This window comes from Pecten maximus, chromosome 3 (assembly GCF_902652985.1).
Source record: "Pecten maximus chromosome 3, xPecMax1.1, whole genome shotgun sequence".
Classification (NCBI taxonomy): domain Eukaryota; kingdom Metazoa; phylum Mollusca; class Bivalvia; order Pectinida; family Pectinidae; genus Pecten; species Pecten maximus.
This window is the reverse complement of record NC_047017.1, coordinates 32,845,430-32,870,846: the sequence shown is the minus strand read 5'-3', so window position 1 is coordinate 32,870,846 and position 25,417 is coordinate 32,845,430. Positions and strand designations below refer to the sequence as shown.

The 25,417-nt window shown below is 35.6% G+C and overlaps 1 protein-coding gene across 5 annotated transcripts in view; it reads right to left on the bottom strand.

Moving 5' to 3' along the window:
• LOC117323946 overlaps nt 1–25,417 on the bottom strand; it is a 63,261-nt gene that overhangs the window by 4,785 nt on the left and 33,059 nt on the right. For 4 of the 5 annotated variants that reach the window (XM_033879486.1, XM_033879487.1, XM_033879485.1 and 1 more), the window contains exons 3-5: nt 13,341–13,379; nt 8,384–8,519; nt 8,064–8,219 (exon numbers count right to left, since the gene is read on the bottom strand). In XM_033879486.1, coding sequence (XP_033735377.1) covers nt 8,064–8,219; nt 8,384–8,519; nt 13,341–13,379 — 331 coding nt within the window. Of the gene's footprint in view, nt 1–8,063; nt 8,220–8,383; nt 8,520–13,340; nt 13,380–13,750; nt 13,828–25,417 lie in introns of those variants that run through there. The other variant, XM_033879488.1, reaches the window with a different exon arrangement.

Below are 25,417 nucleotides of genomic sequence, written 5' to 3'. Positions count from 1 at the left end.
CGATCCTGTCATTTTGATTAGCCGATATAAATAAAACCGGAAAGACATCCCTAATGAAATCCCAACAGCGGATGGTAAACACTTATCCCACAACAATTTTGAAGTGGGCTGGAAGTCGAGATGTTTGATACTACATTATTTTATTCTTTGTGTTTAACAATGAGTGAACCATGCTATTGTTGGCCATCAGTTGCAGTCAATCGGTCGTAGCAAAGGGGCATGTCTAGTCTTATATTAAAACATAGCCAGAAACACCTATATATAATGCCCCTTCCACATTCAGTATCTTAATTGTTGACTTATGCATGTGATGATTAAATCACTGGAATCATTAGATGACATCGATATAAGTTGTATTTGACTGCTCGTGTACCTGTGGTGTTATTGTTAGTCTTCCTGTTCCAGGTTAGTTGAACGAGGGTTCAAATTTCAATGGGTGGTTACGCCAGTGCGTGTTTAAACTGTCTTAAAGCTATTCACTGAATAAATAGTCTGAATGGACAATGTTTATGTATGTAACACATAATAATGGCGGCTGGTCAATTTTAACCACATATTTCTTAATCAAAACAAACATTTCATTATTTAATATTAAAGTTGTTTGATAGATAAATATCTGAAACCCTTATGGTCAGTATGTCAAAACTTTGTTATCAAATTCAAAAGATGTTGTTTGCGTGTCACCAGGTTGGTCTACTTCTAAAATACATATTATTGGTTTTAAAGTGGTAAATAATACTAAATACAGTGTACATGAATATCAAATTAAATAATTGTCTTTTATTGATCTTTATCAATATAAATTTAACATAAAGGAATATTATAAATAGCATGCATATGTATTAAAAATATAACATTTTTAGTAGACTTCACTACTGTTTATTTCCAGAGTTGGGCCATTATTCTTTTCCTTTTTTTTCTATTATCTTAGGCACAATTTTTTACATGGGGCAACATGGCAGGGATATTAACAAGCTCAAAACCTAGAATGGCGGGAAAACTTGAATTCCGTTAATTAGATTGATTTTGTTTTTAAATCACAAGTGGTAAATATTAGCATTGAACTACTTTTAGTTCGCACTTACGGACTGATTATACAAACGAAAAGAAAACAATGAGCAAGATCTGGTTTGGAACTGATGTCTTCTATGGTAGCATTTTACAGACACGCTTTTTTTCTTGAAAATAAAACATTTAAATGCTCCAAACATAAATAGGGCCTCAGGTATTTGGGCCACTGAGGTTACTAACAGTCTACTAACATAAGTTCACAGAGCCAGCTCAATCACCACTCTGCCACCAAGGCTTAGATCCTAATAGGATTAAGTAAATTGGTATTCTTTTTAAAAAAAACCTGGTCTACTTCTTACATATCAAGTACCTTATTTCCAATACAAGGTGTCAGAAAAACATACAATTTTTTTTAATTATTCATTGTTTAAAGCACATCGTAGATAGCAAAAAGAATACGAGTATCATAATGAAAACATCATTAATTGGCTTGTGAATGGAAGTTTGAGATAATAGATATCTCAGTAAATTAGCTAGTGATCAAGAACCGGTGGGGGTAAAAATCCATCGTTTGCATATTCTCTCAGAATGCGATAGCAATAGCGACACGAAACTTCGTTCCTGTTCTAAAAAAAGATATTAAAGAAGTTATATACTTACTGATGCAAACATCTGTTTACACCAAATAAATATACTGACTGTAGACAATGGCTTAAGGATTGAATGTTGCTTTGGTCGATTTCATTGGGTAATGAACTGAGTTGCTCTTGAGACAAATTTAATTAATTGCGAAGTTCATGTTAAATTTGTCTCAAGAGCAACTCAGTTCATTACCCAATGAAATCAACCACAGCAACATGCAATCCTTATATTTCAATTAACACGTATTTTTCCTAATTAATTGAAGTGGTACAAGTCTTCAGTTACTAGAACTTGTGCAAGCCTAATGGTTTGTGCTAAAAGAAATAATCAACATAAGATGATGGCCAAACTGTATAATTAAAACAAAATAAGATTAGGCAACACATTAACCATAAAACAATATCGAATATAGCATGATTTAATTGAAACATTGAGTTTGTCGTTGAATTGAAAGACTATTAGAAAAACGCTCCACCAGCTGTGCAGAAGAATAATGACTGAACAGCCATCTTTAAGAAATATGTTATGGAGTTAGTTATGGCATTGATACGAGCGCTACAGCTTCCTTGTATACATTTATTCAGATTGAGACCGCCTGTCACAGAGTGACTATACACGAATGATTTCCAGTCAACTGTCCATTCGGACAATTTACAGGACCATGACTTCAGGATAATCAAGCCGTGATGATTACGAATCTATTTTGCTTGGAAATGGACAAATGTAAAGCATTGTGAACTAATCCTGAACATATACCGAATCAGGCATCATTCTGGAGCGGGAATTAGACATTTTGATCCGTATTCATGTTATAGAATTCATTTAAATTTTCATAATCGTAATGTAGGCCTCAATGATGCCTATTGTACCGGCCTAGATATAACAGAACAGCCCCATTCACTTCTTCCAAAGCCCTGATTATCTCACATGTTTGTTATTTCTGACTCAGAACTATTCCTGCAAATTGAGCCTATGATATGTTTCCAAACAATGGCCTGATTTATGTACTGTATCGGTTATACCTACAGATCGGGAAGAAGCAGGCGGGCGACTTGTGCACTGTTTTTTTTTTTTTTTTTTCAAAGAATGATCTTTTTTTTTTTTTTTTTTTTTTTTGTGCTCAGACTGTTGGGCTCATCATTTCAATTTTGCTGGATTTTTTCCCTTACATTCTCATTTTTAACTATTGCACACTCCATACTCCAATATATACTATGCGCATCATCCTGCACCTTATGCCAAATTATACACGCACTCACATACGCCCACATAGGATTACGCACACACACACGGTATCATGCACACGCACAACACATTCACCTATACAGTCCACACCTGCTCAATCAACAATCTCAGTCACACACAGAGAACGTGCACGCATACAAAATATATTCACACAATATGCATTTTACATACTAACCCGAACCAACAATCTCAGCCACACACAGAGGACGCGCACGCATATAAAACATATTCACACAGTATGCACTTTACATATTAACCCGCTTCCAAAAATAACCACACGTACAATACACATACAAACAAATACACAAAAGCACATGCTACATACTCAATTGCATTCCCATATATTGTTCACATGCATTTTGTAATTTACCATAATGTTATTTATTATAGGTGCGTAGCACCAAGAGCCTCCAGGGTTATCATCATAGCACTTTTTTCTTTATCTTATTTTTTTAATTACTTTAATTTTTTAATGATAATTTATACATTTATTTTTGTATTACTTGCATTCATTCATTCATTCATTCATTCATTCATTCTATAGTTCAATTGTTGTTTCTATAATAAAGCATTTAAAACATTCTGAACATAGTTTATCGTCACTATTTTCTTTTTCTTCGATTTAATGTACATTTCTAAATTACTTACTAATAATGCTTTTACCTTTTCAAAGATGGAAGCGTCAGTCAATATATTTCTATTGTATTTTATATCGTTTCGACATTTCCAAATAGTCCATTTGTATGCAATTAAAGCAGTATTAGAATGATCTTAATCTGATTAAATTCATGGGCAAATAAAACCGATTAAATTTGGTAGTTTCATTGAGTCTAAATTGAGTAGAAATTGAAATATTTAAGAAATAATTGTTATTTTTTGTTGTTCACTGGTGTAGCGTCATGTTGAAATCTCTGTCAAAAAATGCCGTTCATACACCAGTGAACAACAAAAAATAACAATTATTTCTTATATTTACATTTCAAAACTATTTTTCAACGTAATCTTTGAAAAAAATCATAAGAAACAGTATTCTACGTTCGTTATACGTAGTGACGAAACAGCTGAATGATCGATGTAACAGCGGAACAGAAAGTTCCAATTTGGCGGGAAAGGTAATCAAGTACACAAGTACACAAAATATAGTTCCACACAAATTCATTATTTTAATCATCATGAAAGAAAAATATTGAAATGTTGTCTTCAATTTTACAATTATTTTACAATTATTAACAAGTTTTAAAGTTGATAAAACATTATTTCATGTGTAATCAAACGCGATTTTATATTCACACTTCTGCATTCTACGCGTGTGTAAAGCGGTCATGTATTCATACGCGGCAGGTTAATTGTTAACCTAGGAATGAACGCTAATTTTGTTAGTACCTTCATATAGAGAACACACAGTGGACATGTAAATATATAATGATGATATCTAGATGACCTGTTCAATTTTCAATTTCAACATATTTTATTTACATGATGTTAAGTCAATAGGATTGGACATCAGGCATAGCCTATCTTAGTCCTTTCCTTATAATTAACAGATGGTAAACAAACATAGACCTATATACATATGGAAGGTTGGTGAGGGTATCAGGGGAGGTAATTCCTTAATAATAGATGACCTGTTAACATAGTTACCGTAAAATGTGTGTGATCTGTGTTACACACTGAGGCTATGTACCGGTTAATGGTGTCTCAGTTTTACACACTCACGATACATACCGGTTAATGGTGTCTGAGGTTTACACACTGAGGATACGTACCGGTTAATGGTGTCTGAGGTTTACACACTGAGACTACGTACCGGTTAATGGTGTCTGAGGTTTACACACTGAGGCTATGTACCGGTTAATGGTGTCTGAGGTTTACACACTGAGACTACGTACCTGTTAATGGTGTCTGAGGTTTACACACTGAGACTACCTACCGACTAATTGTGTCTGAGGTTCGCACACTAAGACTACGTACCGGTTAATGGTGTTTGAGGTTTACACACTGAGGATACGTACCGGTTAATGGTGTCCGATGTTTACAAAATGAGACTACGTACCGGTTAATGGTGTCTGGGGTTTACACACTGAGACTACGTACCGGTTAATGGTGTCTGGGGTTTACACACTAAGACTACGTACCGGTTAATGGTGTCCGGGGTTTACACACTCAGACTACGTACCGGTTAATGGTGTCTGAGGTTTACACTATGAGACTACGTACCGGTTAATGGTTTCTGAGGTTTACACACTGAGGATACGTACCGGTTAATGGTGTCCGATGTTTACAAAATGAGACTACGTACCGGTTAATGGTGTCTGAGGTTTACACACTGAAACTACGTACCGGTTAATGGTGTCTGAGGTTTACACACTGAGGCTACGTACCGGTTAATGGTGTCTGAGGTTTATACACTGAGGCTACGTACCGGTTAATAGTGTCTGAGGTTTACACACTGAGGCTACGTACCGGTTAATGGTGTCTGGGGTTTACACACTGAGACTACGTACCGGTTAATGGTGTCTGAGGTTTACACTATGAGGCTACGTACCGGTTAATGGTGTCTGAGGTTTACACACTGAGACTACGTACCGGTTAATGGTGTCTTAGGTTTACACACTGAGGTTACGTACCTGTTAATGGTGCCTGGGGTTTACACACTAAGGTTACGTACCTGTTAATGGTGTCTGAGGTTTACACACTCACGATACATACCGGTTAATGGTGTCTAAGGTTTACACACTGAGGATACGTACCGGTTGATGGTGTCTGAGGTTTACACACTGAGGCTACGTACCGGTTAATGGTGTCTGAGGTTTACACTATGAGACTATGTACCGGTTAATGGTGTCTGGGGTTTACACACTGAGGCTACGTACCGGTTAATGGTGTCTGAGGTTTACACTATGAGGCTACGTACCGGTTAATGGTGTCTGAGGTTTACACACTGAGGCTCTGTACCGGTTAATGGTGTCTTAGGTTTACACTCTGAGGCTACGTACCTGTTAATGGTGTCTGAGGTTTACACACTGAGGCTACGTACCGGTTAATGGTGTCTGAGGTTTACACTATGAGACTACGTACCTGTTAATAGTGTCTGAGGTTTACACACTAAGACTACGTACCGGTTAATGGTGTCTGGGGTTTACACACTAAGGTTACGTACCTGTTAATGGTGTCTGAGGTTTACACACTCACGATACATACCGGTTAATGGTGTCTAAGGTTTACACACTGAGGATACGTACCGGTTGATGGTGTCTGAGGTTTACACACTGAGGCTACGTACCGGTTAATGGTGTCTGAGGTTTACACTATGAGACTATGTACCGGTTAATGGTGTCTGGGGTTTACACACTGAGGCTACGTACCGGTTAATGGTGTCTGAGGTTTACACTATGAGGCTACGTACCGGTTAATGGTGTCTGAGGTTTACACACTGAGGCTATGTACCGGTTAATGGTGTCTTAGGTTTACACTCTGAGGCTACGTACCTGTTAATGGTGTCTGAGGTTTACACACTGAGGCTACGTACCGGTTAATGGTGTCTGATGTTTACAAACTGAGACTACGTACCGGTTAATGGTGTCTGAGGTTTACACACTGAGACTACGTACCGGTTAATGGTGTCTGGGGTTTACACACTAAGACTACGTACCGGTTAATGGTGTCCGGGGTTTACACACTCAGACTACGTACCGGTTAATGGTGTCTGAGGTTTACACTATGAGACTACGCACCGGTTAATGGTGTCTGAGGTTTACACACTGAGGATACGTACCGGTTAATGGTGTCCGATGTTTACAAAATGAGACTACGTACCGGTTAATGGTGTCTGAGGTTTACACACTGAAACTGCGTACCGGTTAATGGTGTCTGAGGTTTACACACTGAGGCTACGTACCGGTTAATGGTGTCTGAGGTTTATACACTGAGGCTACGTACTGGTTAATAGTGTCTGAGGTTTACACACTGAGGCTACGTACCGGTTAATGGTGTCTGGGGTTTACACACTGAGACTACGTACCGGTTAATGGTGTCTGAGGTTTACACTATGAGGCTACGTACCGGTTAATGGTGTCTGAGGTTTACACACTGAGACTACGTACCGGTTAATGGTGTCTGAGGTTTACACACTGAGACTACGTACCTGTTAATGGTGTCTGAGGTTTACACACTGAGGCTACGTACCTGTTAATGGTGTCTGGGGTTGACACACTGAGGCTACGTACGTGTTAATGGTGTCTGGGGTTTACACACTGAGGCTACTTACCGATTAATGGTGTCTGAGGTTTACACACTGAGGTTGTACCTGTTAATGGTGTCTGATGTTTACACACTGAGGTTACGTACAGGTTAATGGTGTCTGAGTATTACACACTGAGGCTACTTACCGATTAATGGTGTCTGAGGTTTACACACTGAGGCTACGTACCTGTTAATGGTGTCTGAGGTTTACAGACTGAGGTTGTACCTGTTAATGGTATCTGGGGTTTACACACTGAGGCTACGTACCTGTTAATAGTGTCTGGGGTTTACACACTGAGGATACGTACCGATTAATGATGTCTGAGGTTTACACACTGAGGCTACGTACCGGTTAATGGTGTCTGAGGTTTACACACTGAGACTACGTACCGGTTAATGGTGTCTGAGGTTTACACACTGAGACTACGTACCTGTTAATGGTGTCTGAGGTTTACACACTGAGGCTACGTACCTGTTAATGGTGTCTGAGGTTTACACACTGAGGCTACGTACCTGTTAATGGTGTCTGGGGTTTACACACTGAGGCTACGTACCGGATAATGGTATCTGGGGTTTACACACTGAGGCTACGCACCTGTTAATGGTGTATGGGGTTTACACACTGAGGTTACGTACCTGTTAATGGTGCCTGGGGTTTACACACTGAGGTTACGTACCTGTTAATGGTGTATGGGGTTTACACACTGAGGCTACGTACCTGTTAATGGTGTCTGGGGTTTACACACTGAGACTACGTACCGGTTAATGGTGTCTGGGGTTTACCCACTGAGGCTACGTACCTGTTAATGGTGTCTGAGGTTTACACACTGAGGCTACGTACCTGTTAATGGTGTCTGGGGTTTACACACTGAGCATACGTACCGATTAATGGTGTCTGAGGTTTACACACTGAGGCTACGTACCTGTTAATTTTGTCTGAGGTTTACACACCGATATCGAGTGCTCGTAAGGGTATGGCCTATCGACGGATGAAAAGGGACTGTTCCAGTTGTGCAAACCTTCTTCACAGTCTGTCAGTATGTCCGACTCCCCATTCCGTGAACACTCTCTAAATGTACCTATCAAAAGAACACAAAACTATATAATCCACTGGGAGAATAGTTTTAGTCACTAATACACGCAACAAGTTATGTTGCCAATACGTTCGTTTTACGTTTTAGCTCAACAAGGTTAGGATTTCAGTTTTGAAGATGTAACAAGATGTTTAGAAAAAAATCAATACCATTCATGCCATAAACAGGCTGACAGCACCTTCCCCAAGTGAGATATCCATTCAGGAAATGCCAGGTGGATCCCGGTATGATACTGGAACAGTTCCAGTTAAATGGTGCAGGAGAACAGAAAGTATCAGGTTGAATCTTAAATAAAAAATAAACAAAAAGATATTAGTGAACTACAACGTCATAAAAATACAATACACATGGATTTTAAGATGTTTTAATGTTAATGTATTTTCATGGTCTTTTCTAAATTTAACTCCTCATCAAATTTTGTCACGTAATGGAGATCGTTGTTATCTTTGGTGAGTTAGTTCTACTATTTAAATATAGTCGGTTGAAAGTGGATTTCGAACACAATGGAGTCTTAAAGCCATTCAATAAATCGATTAATCCATTCAACCATGCAGAATAATTAATATGTAGTTACTTGTTCAACATTTGTGCTACAACCTTCCTTGTCTGGCTGGTATAAGATGCACTTTTTCAATCACGTGCAACTCCCGTTTTGATCTCGTGTAAGGGAGTTTTGGGATATCTAATAAACTCACACCTTAAGATTTGTCAAAATTCAAAAGAAGTTGTCGGCTCTTTGTAGAACGTTTAAAATTACCAATTCGGTGGCCAATATTGCCTCTAGGATGATCAGTTAAACCATCAGTGCGTTTCCGTTTTTACTTTTAAGTTCAGTATTTTTGTATAAATTAAGTGTTTGCAAATAGTGAAAAATAATGCATTTTTATAAATTTTGTGCACAGTTTCAGTGTTACTGAAAAACATTTCAGTTTTGACCTTGAAATTGCTAAAAGTACCATATATAAATGGACAAACCTTTCATATCGAAGGAACCTTAGTTTTATCATTAAAAAGTACGAGGTAGGTGTACCTAAGTCACCTTTTTGAGTACAAAAAAAAAATTAACTTTCATATAAAAGAAAATACTATTTTTATCAATACTGTACATTCCAAGTATGAGAAAAATCACAAATTTGAAATTAGTATCTTTGACCAATCATTACACATAATCGAGCAAACGGATATATATATTTCTTCTTATATTTTCTGCTATGCCATTAACTGCCGTTTTCAAAACAGTACGAAAGTACGGAAGTATGAAATAACTGTCGGTAGATATATATACTTCAAAAATTTAACAAATCAAAAAAGAATTGAACAATTTTTGTTTACGGACGTACGGGTCACGAACCACAAATGAAAGGGTAATTGAGCTGCGACTGATGATGGTAGTCTAGTAAAATAGTTGAGTACAACCAATCATGTTCTTTCCATAGAAGAAATTACTTCTCTTAATAATATGTGTGTAAAATGGCACAGGTAAATCTTAACCAAGAAGAAGTCCAACCGAATTATTTTACTTACCTCGTTTACTTAATCAGTTCCGACAGTAAGCATAAAAAAGCATGAAAAATATTTTTTAACACAGATACACTTTTTCAAATCTAGCGTAATTGTTAATTATATTTACATGTATAACATTTGCGAAACAGTTTAATTCAACTTAAATTGATCACTATTGATGGCCCAGATAGAAGCGCGCGAACGTAATGGAGAAAAGTTCAAAAAGTGGTCGTGCAGGTGACCCCTAACTTTTCACTTCTGATCGGGGAATCGAACACGAATTGTCGATTTGTGAAAGTACCACTGTGTCATCCGACAAAATAATTATCAAAAATTTGTTAAACAATAGAAAGGTAATCTGATAAACATTTTTCTGGCAGCATCGTGTATCATTGAAAAAAACAACCGTTCCCGACAGAGAGAACGATTACAGCTAGTGACGTCATTCAGTTTCCAGTTATACACCAGAAGTAGACAAGTGACGTCATTCAGTTTCCAGGGATAAACCAGAAGTATGACAAGTGACGTCATTAAGTCTCCAGTGAGATACCAGAAGTAGAAAAGTGGCGCCATTCACTCTCCCGTGATACACCAGAAGTAGAAAAGTGACGTCACTCAGTCTCCAGTGATACACCAGAAGTAAACAAGTGTCGTCATTCAGTCACCAGTGATACACCAGAAGTAGACAAGTGACGTCATTCAGTTCCAGTGAGATACAGTACGTACACAAGTGACGTCATTCAGTCTCCATTGATACACCAGAAGTAGACAAGTGACGTCATTCAGTCTCCAGTGAGATACAGTACGTACACAAGTGACGTCATTCAGTCTCCATTGATACACCAGAAGTAGACAAGTGACGTTATCAAATCTCCAGTGAGATACAGTACGTACATATGTGACGTCATTCAGTCTCCAGTGATACACCTGAGGTAGACAAGTGACGTCATTAAGTCTCCAGTGATACACCAGACGTAGACAAGTGACGTCATTCAGTCTCCAGTGATACACCAGAGGTAGACAAGTGACGTCATTCAGTCTCCAGTGATACACCAGAGGTAGACAAGTGACGTCATTAAGTCTCCAGTGATACACCAGACGTAGACAAGTGACGTCATTCAGTCTCCAGTGAGACACCAGACGTAGACAAGTGACGTCATTCAGTCTCCAGTGAGACATCAGACGTAGACAACAATATGATACGATATAAAACACAATCATAGATATCAAATGTATTGTGAAAACTATGAATCAAGTCTGATGAATGATGTAGATTCTTTGTTGAAATTAGTACATATATATATTTAAGGGTAATTTGATCTTCGATCTTTCCGGATATTGTTTATTGTGTGATTCGATCTTTCCGGAGATTATTCATTTTGTAATTTTATTTCATTTCAACGTATTCCATTGATAAACAAATTGATTGAACATCAGACTTAAGCCTATATCAATGTTCTCTCCATAACATTGTAAATTTAATTTATAACAAATATTTAGTATCCGGTCATTAGTCAAGAATGGAAATAGTATATAATGATGCTCGTATATGTTTTCTTTTTCTTTATGATATTTTACAATTCATTATTAAATAAATACTCGGTTACTACACAGGAGAGAGTTAAGTGTTTGATAAACAACTGTGTTTCTGACTAAAATGTCAATTTGGTAACTACAAGTAGTCTTCTACTCATGTGTTGATCAAACACGAATCTTCCTACTGCGTATAAATTGGTACAATATAAGAATTTAGAACAATCATCTAATGCTAGTTAGGCCCAGATAAGATTATTCATTGATATTTTTCTTAGTAAGGCGATAAATCAATTCCTATACATAACTAGCTAGTCACCATGTCTCACTCAATTTTTACCCTGTAAGGCATGTAAGAAATATTATGATACTGATTAATAAAATGATTGCATACTGAATGTACACATATTGAGGTATAGAATCATGTTTCTCTCTCTAACTGTGGTTATATATATACAACATTATAAATACTAGGAAATACAGATTACTCAGCCCAGGTACATGCAGGGTTGCTTTATATATATATGTGTTGATAATATTATTCAATAGATGTATAATGACTACTATAGAAAATAGAAAATAATTGGCACAACCACACAATGATAGTGTCCATCAATTTAATATATATATATATATATATTAACTATATATTATAAAGTAGGTGATAGTTTGCACAGATACATGGTGATATGGTACTTTGTATTAATATTACTCAATTAGTGAATATTGACTATAAGTATGTAGTGACAGTATACATGTATGTTAATATCAATATAGTCAGCACGTGTATATATGCTATTGTAGGCAATGAAACATATTTGACACCGGTACAGGAACATCAAGGTATACATGTTCAGTGTGAACCATTACACAGACTGACTATATAGCTGACAGACGGTTATAAGGATAGACAGACATATTGATTACATATACATGTAAACCATAATTCAATGTATTCTATGTACATAAAGATGGTGCATCTATATCTGTATAGGTCTATTTTTAGCAATCAGAGTCTCATTGTGTTAATTACATATTTGATTACATTTTTTAGGATATGAATATTGTCATCATCATTAAGACCCTTTGATCCATTTAATAACACGTTAAGATTAAAGTATTGTCGACTATGTAGGGATTCCTTAAAAGTGTCCGTATGTATATTATTATGTGGACATAAGAAGAAGTAATGGTATGATATTTCAAGCCCAATGCCAAAATTATTGTTTAATTAGATCTTTCCGAAGATTGGTTTATTGTGTGAAAGTTGATTAACAAATGGCATTTTGTTAATCGTGCGTTTAGCTTACAACATCAAAAGAAATTGTTATCTGACTCACTATATAAATGGATACTAACCAAATTTGACTGTTTTCCTATAAAACATGCTACCAATGAACTGTTGCCCGGTCACATGATTTACCGTGAATGCTACCCATGAACTGTTGCCCGATAACGCGCTGCCCAATCGAACGCGCCTAATTACAAGCGTACAGATGACAGTGACTACATTACTTGTCGTCGACAGGTTTGTAAACATCGGTCGACTGTAAACATCACTTCTAGGTTTAAAGACATTTAAACGATGACGAGCTTTTAAATCTCATAGAGAACAGAGACTCAGCTAATACCAGGAATATCATCAAGGGTTCTGTGAGTTATCAAATTTTGAATTTCAGATTGGTTTTGTTGTTGTTGTTGTTGTTGTTGTAATTTATTCACCTCAATGGTCAGATAACAAAACAGTTGTTTCATGCCTCATCAGTCAACAGTCAAAACTGTTTTCACGAGGTGTTGGTACTGACCAGGTGAACTGTTTTTCCAGAGGCCGATGGAAAAACAGTTCACCTGGTCAGTACCAGCACCTCGTGAAAACAGTTTTGACTGTTGACTGATGAGGCATGAAACAACTGTAAACTGTCGAAATAATAGTCGAATTAAATTAGAGACAGGATTATGAAGCAAAATAAACTTAGAATAAACCCATTGTTCAGTGTTTAATACCCTTTTTATATCCTTCAACTTAATGTTTACTGCCGTCAATACCATCGACATTAAATATTCACTTACCAAAGGATGAGCACTGGGTATGTAGTCACCGCACCTCTCCTAAACAATTAAAATATATCAGATTAAAACATTACTGGACGTGGTTGTATATCTTCAGTCTTCACATATGTATTACTTTCCGACAACAGACTCTAATATAACATTTTTTAAGACTCAAATATAAGATGCTTATTTGTCCAGTATTAGTGCAAAACTCTTATTTATGCTTTCCGTGTATATCAATATGATTCTTATGGTATTATGATGACTTTTTTCACAATAGAAATATACTGTAGCATGGCTACACTACAAATGTTGAAATCAGTATTAGGAACATAAACTCACTGATACATATCACTTGTCAATGTACTATCAATTTAAGACTAGGCAAATCGGTACAGTTAACACAGATCTACAACATAACAACTTACATAGCACAAAACGATATTGGTTGTTAGATACAGGCTAAGAGAGATTAAAAGATCCATGTCCAGCTGCCAAAAAAAAACATTAATTAAATCAATAAATGAATAATGTTAAAATAATGTGGCCATCAACGCTTAACAAAGAAATTGATTAACTATTCTGGTAAAAATATATAGACTACAAAATTGATGCGAAATCAGTTAACTATATAATGTATTACACAGTGAGCTTGTTAATCAATGAAAAGAACTTTATTTACTAGCTTTGAGTAAAAAGGCAAGATAATAATGTAGCAAAAATAGATATTGCCGCATAACTGTTCTAAAAAGGGAAATGGTTTATATCTAATAATTGTTCCGTACCGAAAGGCACTACTGGTTACAACACTAGTTCATTCAAAATACAACATTGAACAGCTTACATAAAACGCAAATATAATAATACAAATATACCAATACCAATATAACAATACAAATATTATAATACAAATATACCAATATCAATATTACAATACCAATGTAACAATATTAATGTAACACTATAAATATACCTGGTAAAAATATGTGACCTGACGTCATTGAGATGTTCTTTGAAATGTTTTTTTAAGCCAGCAAGGAGGGAAAGCAGCAAGTAAGTTGGTCGTTCAACTTTCTTGTCTTTTCCTATATCTATATAGTATCTAAACTAGGTTCGTCGTGAACAGCAACTTAAAATACATACAGGATATCTTACAGTGCCTTCAGTAATACCAACTATATTTCAAAACCACGAGTGTGGCTAATATTTTGAGATTTTTCACGATCGCGTAGCACGAGCGAAACACGTCAAAATATTAGCTACACGACTTAAATATATTTGGTATTACTGAAGATACTGCTAGATATTCTGTTTATTATATTTTATAGTAAAATATACCACGGCAGCTCAATCTCTTTCCTAGAATTCATTGCGGTCCCCTGACAACGGCTCACAAACGTACGCCAAACAGTAAAGTTATGTATTCTATCTTGCATTATGACGTCATATAATATGACGGAGAGCTATATGTAAATTTTTATTTTCACAATCGTCGTTTGTAAACAGCGTTCTGATTTGTCAAATCAGAAAAAAGGTGATATTGAAAAATATTACTTTTATAGAATGAATAGTTTTCGATATTTCACAGAGAAAAATGTAATAATGTTGTTTTCATTATTCGTCAACCATACATATTTATCTGGTGGTTCTAGGGCTGAGAAATTTTGGCACTTCATGTGACGGTGTTTCTTTTTATCCCGCAACTGGTATCCGCATTGGCTGAATAGACCCACCACATTTATAGCGAATACATAGCCAGTAAGTTACAATACAATGTTCATTTTTGTGCCAGACTTAGGGAAGCCGAAATGAACGAAGCTTTGCCGGGTACCAAAAGAATCTTTGTATTGCAGCATACATGCCGTGTATTCTCGTTATCCTGTAAACAATTTTCTAGAAGATGACGACATTCAAAACAAACAAGTTTCTATTTGTTTACTTCCTTCGTTACGAGTGATACACTTGTGTGTGTATTTACCACAACAAAACTATAAATGCGCCATGGCGAAATAGTTCAAGGCTTTTTATGTGAATCAGAGTTCAATTTCCCTTAAACATTTATGAAAATACAGCACAAATACAAAATATTTCCGAAAAAAATGGTTCCTTTAGACAATCAGTGACTCCTCAATACAATTGTGGGCTACAATAACTCTTTTTACTTTGATTCATTTAAACTTATTATATTTATTAGATATGCCATTTCGTTATACGATATCTTTTATGTAAAAAGGTATTTATATAACGTTGATAAGATATCTTATATATTTGATATGATACCATACAATGTATATTATATCTTGGATATTTTGTAACACATATAATATATCTCCTTGAATCTTCATTTAAGATAATTAATTCATCATATCAGATATCTTATACACTTTACAAGATATCTCAATTAGATTTATATTGTATAATATATTCTATTTGAAAATTACCTGATAAAAACGACCATGTATAACGACAGCAAAAACACTCCTTAATGTCATTCCAGATAAACTATATCGATTAAAATCATAGGTCTTCCGTAACCTCACTTAGGCTCTAGACCGTCATGTTAATACAATACATCGGGAAATGCTATTTATAGAATCGAGGTTTTCCCTGGATTGTTAATAGAAATTCGCACCCGCTGACTGTTACATGTGTATGTGGTTATAAATAGAAACACCGGATATACATTAAACACGTATGTAGAATGAATTATCATGTCCTTTTTCTTCTTTGTGTGTGTGTGTGTGTTTGTGTGTCTGTTGATAGGGGTGGGGGGGCTCTACTCTATGTTTATGTATGAAACATACATATGTTGCCCAATGTTGGCCGAAAAAGGCCGAAATTTGTCAATAAAGAAATTGTGTCGTATTGTTGAATTTCACATCCGGGGGTTACATCGTATTTCCGACATCGCTGTTGTCTAAAAATAACATCACGGGCTTCTTTACGAAAACAACCCCTTTTGGGCCTCATTTAAATTAAATGCGAGACTCAGGCTTCTAGCTCTACTTGCATTGAGAAGATAAACGAACCGACGCGCTTCAATGAAGTGTGGTATTGTTCCATAATTGTCGTGTTGATTATACACTAGGCCTACCGTCATAATGCCCACTTGGGGTATATATTGGATACCTGTACAGATCACCCACATGTATACGTAGGTCCCGAGACAATTAGGCTTCACACAATACCCGTCACAGTTGTTGTTTCACGGTTGACTGGCCTGACCTCGTGTCATAATCGCTCAGGTAAGGCCGATTTTCAGAAGTAATTTTTGGTATATTTTAACAGGAACCGGACACAAAATCAGTCTGGTGTTCGGAATTCAGAGGGATCGGTATTTGGAAGTTTTTTAATACTATAATAAAGAAGGACCAATTCCGTACAATGACAATTCGTTCGGTATTCAGAGGTGTTCGGTTTTTAGAAGGTTCGGTTTTCGGAAGTTGCACTGTATATTATATCTTGGATATTTTGTAACATATATAATATATCTCCTTGAATCTTCATTTAAGATAATTAATTCATCATATCAGATATCTTATCAACTTTACAAGATATCTCAATTAGTTTTATATTGTATAATATATTCTATTTGTACATTACATGATAAAAACGATCATGTATAACGACAGCAAAGGACACACAGCTTCAGGTTATCCTGAACCGTTAAAATAACGGAAAATGCCTGATCCTCGGTCTGTTCAAATTAAACACTCCTTAATGTCATTCCAGATAACAAACTATATCGATTAAAATCATAGGTCTTCCGTAACCTCACTTAGGCTCTAGACCGTCATGTTAATACAATACATCTGAAAATGCTATTTATAGAATCGAGGTTTTCCCTGGATTGTTAATTGAAATTCGCACCCGCTGACTGTTACATGTGTATGTGGTTATAAATAGAAACACCGGATATACATTATACACGTATGTAGAATGAATTATCATGTCCATTAAGCTTCTTTTTCTTCTTTGTATGTGTGTGTTTGTGTGTCTGTTGATGGGGGTGGGGGGTGGGTGGGGGGCTCTACTCTATGTTTATGTATGAAACATACATATGTTGCCCAATGTTGGCCGAAATAGGCCGAAATTTGTCAATAAAGAAATTGTGTCGAATTGTTTAATTCCACATCCGGGGGTTACATCTATTGATTAAAGATCTAACCTATGGCTAATCTCGTAGGCCAGGGATTGGTCATAACTTCTCGATAACAATACATATGTAGATAGGGTGAACACAACAATGGCGGTATCGACCGTGACTATATTTTATACCCTTCAGACAAAATATGCATTCTTACTTGTAACACTAGAAGATGATTCACAATATTTATACCTGTGCACACTGTACTTGTAACACTAGAAGATGATTCACAATATTTATATCTGTGCACACGTATACTTGTAACACTAGGAAATGATAGACAATGTGTGTTCCTGATAATGTTGTATATTGATTTTTATTATCTAGTAATACGTGCAATTGATAAAAATATTAAAACCTAGTCTCAATAGGCCATAGTAAAGTTTGCGCTAATTTGTATGCTTGATAGTGAACGCATGCACATGGTGACGTCGCATCATCTATAACGTCATTGATATGTTCTTTGAGAATTTATTTTTTAAGCCAGCAAGGATGGAAAACAGCAAGTAAGTTGGTCGTTAAACTTTCTTGTCTTTTCCTATATCTATATAGTATCTAAACTAGGTTCGTCGTGAACAGCAACTTAAAATACATACAGGATATCTTACAGTGCCCTCAGTAATACCAACTATATTTCAAAACCACGAGTGTGGCTAATATTTTGAGATTTTTCACGATCGCGTAGCACGAGTGAAACACGTCAAAATATTAGCTACACGAGTTAAATATATTTGGTATTACTGAAGATACTTCTAGATATTCTGTTTATTACATTTTATAGTAAAATGTACCACGGCAGCTCAATCTCTTTCCTAGAATTCATTGCGGTCCCCTGACAACGGCTCACAAACGTATTCCAAACAGTAAAGTTATGTATTCTATCTTGCTTTATGACGTCATATAATATGACGGAGAGCTATATGTAAATCTTAATTTTCACATTCGTCGTTTGTAAACAGCGTTCTGATTGGTCAAATCAGAAAAAAAGGTGATATTGAAAAATATTACTTTCATAGAATGAATAGTTTTCGATATTTCACAGGGAAAAATGTAATAATGTTGTTTTCATTATTCGTCAACCATACATATTTATCTGGTGGTTCTAGGGCTGAGAAATGTTGGCACTTCATGTGACGGTGTTTCTTTTTATCCAGCAACTGGTATTCGCATTGGCAGAATAGACCCACCACATTTATAGCGAATACATAGCCAGTAAGTTACAATACAATGTTCATTTTGGTGCCAGACTTAGGGAAGCCGAAATGACGAAGCTTTGCCGGGTACCAAAAGAATCTTTGTATTGCAGCATACATGCCGTGTATTCTCGTTATCCTGTAAAAAAAATTTTTTTAAAGTTTAAAGCCCTTTAAAAACCCAAAAATTTTTCTTTTGTACTTTCCCTTCGGAAACTTTGGGTTTGGTTTTACCAAAAACCTTAAACCCCCAAAAAAATTTTTTTTTTGGGGGGCCCCTTTTTCCCTTTTTGGGGAAATCAGCCCCAAAAAAATTTTCCAAAAAAATTTTTCCGTCCATACTGTCAAAAAAAGGGGCCAATTATCTTTTTTTTTAAATTTTTTAAATTTTTAATTTTAAGAACCAAAAAGATCTTTCTTAAAAATTTTAAACGCTGGTTCTTTAGATATGATCCAAACAATTTCTTTTTTTAAAAAATTGGAAGGGGGAAAATTTAAATAACCCCTTTCCTTTTTTTTTTTCCCCCATCGAACAAACCTTTTTCTTCCCTTTTTTTTTTTTTTTTAAAATACTATTTCTTCCTTTTAAAAAAAGTCTTTCCCCCCGCGGCCCGTTCTTTTCCTAAACTTAAAAACAGAAACCCCCGGCTTTTAAAAATTAAATCTTGAAAAACCAAAACGAAAAATCTTTTTCCCTTCCACCTCACTACCCCTCTGGAGAAAAAAAAATAAAAGCTTTTTGTAAAATTTTCCCTTTTTTAAAGAAATTCGCACCCGCTTTTTTCTGGGGGGTTTTAAAAAAAAAAAACCCGGGAATTTTTCCCGTAAGGTTTTTAAATATTATTTTTTTTTTTTCCCCCTTTTTTTGGGTGGGGTTTTGTTTTTTTTTTTGGGGGGGGTGGGGGGGGGGTGGGGGTTTTGGGGGTTTTTGTTTTTAAATCTTGGGTTCAAATTTGGGGGGGGGGGGGGGGAAAAAAAAAAGTTGTTGTGAACCACTTTGGGGTTCAAACTTTTTTTTCCGGGGTCCAAAAGGGGTTTTGGTCTCTTCTCAAAAATACCTTGAAAAAAAAACCCTCGGGTTAAACCCCCCTTTTTATCCAAAAAATTCCTTTTTTTTCCCTTCCCCACGCTTGTGAAAAGTGCAAATTTCCCCTTTACACAAAATTGAAACCGGGGTGAAAAACGTTTTCCAAAGGGTTTTTTTTTTTTTTTTAAAACTTGCAATTAAAAAAAATTTATTCTCAAGGCCATTAATTTTCCAAAAATTACTTTTCTTTTTCCCCCCTTCCTTTTTTGGTTGGTTGGTTTTTTGGGGGTTTTGGTTTTTCTTTGAGGTTTTTTTGGGGTTTTGGGTTCTTTCCCTTGAAAATCCCCTTGGGGGTGTTGTGGGGGCCCTTTTGGGGGGGGGGGGGGGGGGGGGGGGGGGGGGGGGGGGGGAAAGGCTATGTCTAGGTATAAAAACTACATATGTTCCCCCAATTTTGGGCCCCGGGAAATAGGCCGAAATTTTTTCCAAAAAAAAATTTGTTCGTTTTTTTGCCTTGAAATTTCCCCCTTTTCCCCCCGGGGGTTAAAAACTTTTCGTTAAAAAAATTAAAGGATTTGGCCCCCCTTTAAGGGCCCCTGTGTAGGCCGGGTTGGCCCAAATTTTTCCCCCGTAACATCCTAGGGATATTGGGTGAACAAACCCAATGGCGGTACAAAACCCCCGCCCTGACAAATATTTTAAACCCCCTTCAAAAAATTTTTTTTTTTAAGCCCTTTAATTTAATTTTACCTGGTGACACCTTCTTGTAAACTAAAGTGCACCAATTTCTCACCCCTTGGCACCCCCCCATAATTGAAACCCCTTGAAATGAATAGGCCCACTTTTTTGGGGTTTCCTTTTTTTGCCATTTTTTGGTTGTTTAGTTGGTTTTTATTATCTAGTAATACATGCAATTGATAAAAATATTAAAACCTAGTCTCAATAGGCCATTAGTAAAGTTTGCGCTAATTTGTATGCTTGATAGTGAACGCATGCACATGGTGACATCGCATCATCTATAACGTCATTGATACGTTCTTTGAGAATTTATTTTTTTAAGCCAGCAAGGAGGGAAAACAGCAAGTAAGATGGTCGTTAAACTTTTTTGTCGTTTCCTATATCTATATAGTATCTAAACTAGGTTCGTCGTGAACAGCAACTTAAAATACATACAGGATATCTTACAGTGCCTTCAGTAATACCAACTATACTTCAAAACCACGAGTGTGGCTAATATTTTGAGATTTTTCACGATTGCGTAGCACGAATGAAACACGTCAAAATATTAGCTACACGAGTTAGATATATTTGGTATTACTGAAGATAATGCTAGATATTCTGTTTATTATATTTTATAGTAAAATATACCGAGGCAGCTCAATCTCTTTCCTAGAATTCATTGCGGTCCCCTGACAACGGCTCACAAACGTACTCCAAACAGTAAAGTTATGTATTCTATCTTGCATTAAGACGTCATATAATATGACGGAGAGCTAAATGCAAATCTTAATTTTCACAATCGTCGTTTGTAAACAGCGTTCTGATTGGTCAAATCAGAAAAAAGGTGATATTGAAAAATATTACTTTTATAGAATGAATAGTTTTCGATATTTTACAGGGGAAAATGTAATAATGTTGTTTTCATTATTCGTCAACCATACATATGTATCTGGTGGCTCTAGGGCTAAGAAATTTTGGCACGTCATGTGACGGTATTTCTTATTATCCCGAAACTGGTATCCGCATTGGCAGAATATACCCACCACATTTATAGCGAATACATAGCCAGTAAGTTACAATACAATGTTCATTTTTGTGCCAGACTTAGGAAAGCCGAAATTTCGAAGCTTTGCCGGGTACCAAAAGAATCTTTGTATTGAAGCACACATGCCGTGTATTCTCGTTATCCTGTAAACAATTTTCTAGAAGATGACGACATTCAAAACAAACAAGTTTCCGTTTTGTTTACCTTCCTTGGTTACGAGTGACCCCGCGTCAAGTGCAATGCTACATCGCACAGGAAAATGTGCATTCAATGATACACTTTTGTGTGTATTTACTACCACACAATTATTAATGCGCCATGGCGAAATAGTTCAAGGATTTTTATGTATATCGGAGTTCAATTTCACTTAAACATTTATGAAAATACAGCACAAATACAAATTATTTCCAAAAAAAACAAACCAATTCATGTTTTGCGATTACGACTTATCATCTATTCGCATTTGTTTACCTTAACGTTACACATTCAGGCCAACGTTCAGGTTCAAGTTCAGCATATCCACATGACAAGTACTAGAATGCCATACAAGTTTATGATCAGTAGAAGTAAGGATACCGTCGGAGACCTAATTGGTAGCCCAATTCAGTCCGTGTAAAAATGTAAAATTATCTTATCATGACAAATCCATTAATGGCTGATTGGTTTAATTGTTCTTCTTTACGTTGTAAGATACAATAAATGTATTATAATATTTTGCGTTGTTGCAGTTCACTTTTGTTTACAATAACAGCGTGTGATCACCCCCATATTTCGGAACCGTAACGCATGGTCGGATTAATGGTGTGGTAAAACATGTAAATACTGGTTTTAACAGGAAGACTAAAGACATTAAATCCCTTATAATAGTACTTATACCAAACAGGAATCCCATTCATGAAAAAGAAAACTAGTTCCGCTAGGTGGTTCGTAATCAATGACTCTTTCAGTCATTACCAAGTGGGCGGGACTTAATTTCTTAATTTCTTATGTTATGAAAAATGGATTCAGTCGTTACATTTGTTGCACAAACATTAAGATTGTAAAATAGTTTGGTTACGACGACCCGCTTCTATCATGCCTTTATGTACACAACTTCATATGAAGGAATTCACTATCCCAATTGTTGTAAATATATTCAATAAACCTTGCTGCAGTGTGATTAAAACACCCACATGCGTAAATACAGGTTTTAACAGACATGGTTAAAAGACAAAAAAAAAAAATCTCTTCTTAGCTTCAAGCCTTTCTAACCTTGTTTCTGCAATCTTTCCTGACAATAGGGGAAAAAACCGATACAGAGAACATTATATAGAGATATTTAAACTGATGGACGCATGAAAGGGAACTTGATAAGATATATCGGAAAGCTTTTATACTTGTCAAAACACTTTTCGACTTATCTGAAATATTTGAACGTACATAGTTACTTCATTGCTTTGTGGTGCGTCAAGGCAATATTGCCTGTACGTACAGGTATGGGAGCCGTATTAGTATGTTAAAACGCAGTTCAAGTCATTTTAATTTGAATTTGTTTATTTGAATGACACACGTCAGAATAAAAATTAAACACAAATTAAAATATACATTTCGTAAAATATAGTACACACACATTACCAGTTACATTATTTTGATGTTCATTCATCAGTTTGAATTATGATACACTACATAGTCATTAAAGTTACCATTTAAAGCTCAAAAGAATAATGACATTTATGACCTTAAATGAAGGTTATCTAGATCTATGTAGCCCTATATCATAAGCTCGTAACATGCTACAAACCCAATGTCTGGTCTGTGGGACTCTTGGTTAATTGAGAAGACGTTGTTTAAAGAATTTAGCCTAATTGACCTGTAACTTTAACTGCAGGCCAATGTCATTTATTTGAACAAACTTAGTATCACTTCACTTAAGCATGCTACAGGCCCAATACAAAGTCCGTGGTCCTCTTGGTTAATGAGAAAAAGCCATTTAAATATTTTAGCCTATTATCTTGAATGTACGTCAAAATCATTAATTTGAACAAACTAGGCAGCCCTGCATCCAGGCATGATATAGGGTCCAATATCAAGTCCCTTCGCCTCTTGGTTATTGAGAAGTTATCTTTTGAATGATTGCGCAATCAATGGACATTTTCAAAATGACGTACTACATGAACCGGAAGTGCAATCTATTGGTGACCTTTAACCGCATTGCGACCTTGGTAAAAAGCCGTAATTACAACTTCTTGAAGTGAAGTAGGATATCTATGTACAAAGATACTCAATTGTTTTGTGCATTAACAGATTATTGAATTGTTTGGGCCACTATCTATAGTAAGACCTTATACATTTTTATCATCAACCTTTTCATATTAAAGCCAACAAGGTCATTAAAAACCTGTACAGGCAGTGCGACAAGTATTTCATGAGATCTAAGAAGAAGAACCCATACTTTATCAAAAGTATGCATACTATTAAAACCAACGAGAGCTCATTGAATTCAACACACAAATCTGTGTATAGTAGGCATTCAAAAATAATTATCAGTTTCAGTGTTGTGTATACAATAAATCACAAGCTGTCTTCAACAAGTAGTCTTTCCTATCGCACTGTTTAACACTTACACTTAAATTTAACTAATGCACTTCTGTGAATAATGCCATCTCGTGTACATATTTTCCGTTTTATAATCTTTTCATTAAGTTTGTAAGATCTACCCAACCCTAGATAAAACCGACAAATTTTCATAATCATTCATGATAGAGCTGTACATTAAGACACATTGAACATTTGTACCGGGAATAAGGTGTTTAGTCTCACTTGTGCAGCAGGAGATCAATATCAATGTATTAGATTATCACAAAAACCGAGAATAATAGCTCTTTATATAGCTCTTTACAAAAACAAATAAAAATAAAGATAAAAAACAGGTTCCACGTGTAAAATACAAACGTTCTCATTGATAACATTATATTTTTATTTCCTGGACTTACAATCTTACCACGGATGTTAAGAACGTGTTGAGGGAGTTACTCCAACAGATTGACATTGTCATTTCGCTAACTTCAGTGATTTACATTTTCGGAACTTTTTGACGAAACAAAAACCTCTAAATTATATTTCAAATTAACAAAATCATCTCTTAGTGCATTTATTTGTTCCTAACTAAAGCCGAATAAATTTGCATTGTACCTTAAGTTGAATCGATCTGTGGTCAACAAAGGATACACGTGTAACTATTACAGAAAGACAATACATTAACGTTCAAATATGTGAGCAGTTGTGAAACAAAGAGCGTAAGATATATTGTATGTATGTTTCAAATGCAAACACTCATATCAGTAAATATCATAATAAAGTATACATATATAAGAACACATTGTAATTGATCTACTGATAGTGTTGTAACTACATGCTAAAATAGACATATTTTTAATATGACTAGGAATTAGATAAGTAATTAACCGTAAATAAATAGTGTGTTGGCGTTATTTAAACATGTAAAATCACAGATTGACGAGGTACAAATGTACACAATATGACGCAACACTGAGAACTGCATACCACATACATTGTAGTGTAAAGTCTACGGAGAGAAAAAAGGAAAAGTTGTTCATATGTACAAGGTGGTTATCACATGAATATCACAATGTGTATCACATGGTATGGTAGCAGTGCACAGTAGTCTGAAAAAAAGTTGCAGTTCTTAAGTTCTTAAAGATGTTAACATAGTTACAATTGTAAAAAGAATGGAACATTACCTATATCTTAGACTTGTTACAACATGGTTACCACATTAAAGATTAAAGAAAAAAATCAGGATAGTGTAATTTTAAACCCAAAAAAATCTTTTAAAACCTGTCTAAAAAAATAATACTTTCATGTTAACAGAAATATAGATTATTCAATGACACAACATTATAATTATTTTTCATTATTTTTTTTTTTTTTTTAATTATACTACTTATACTACATGTAAAACTA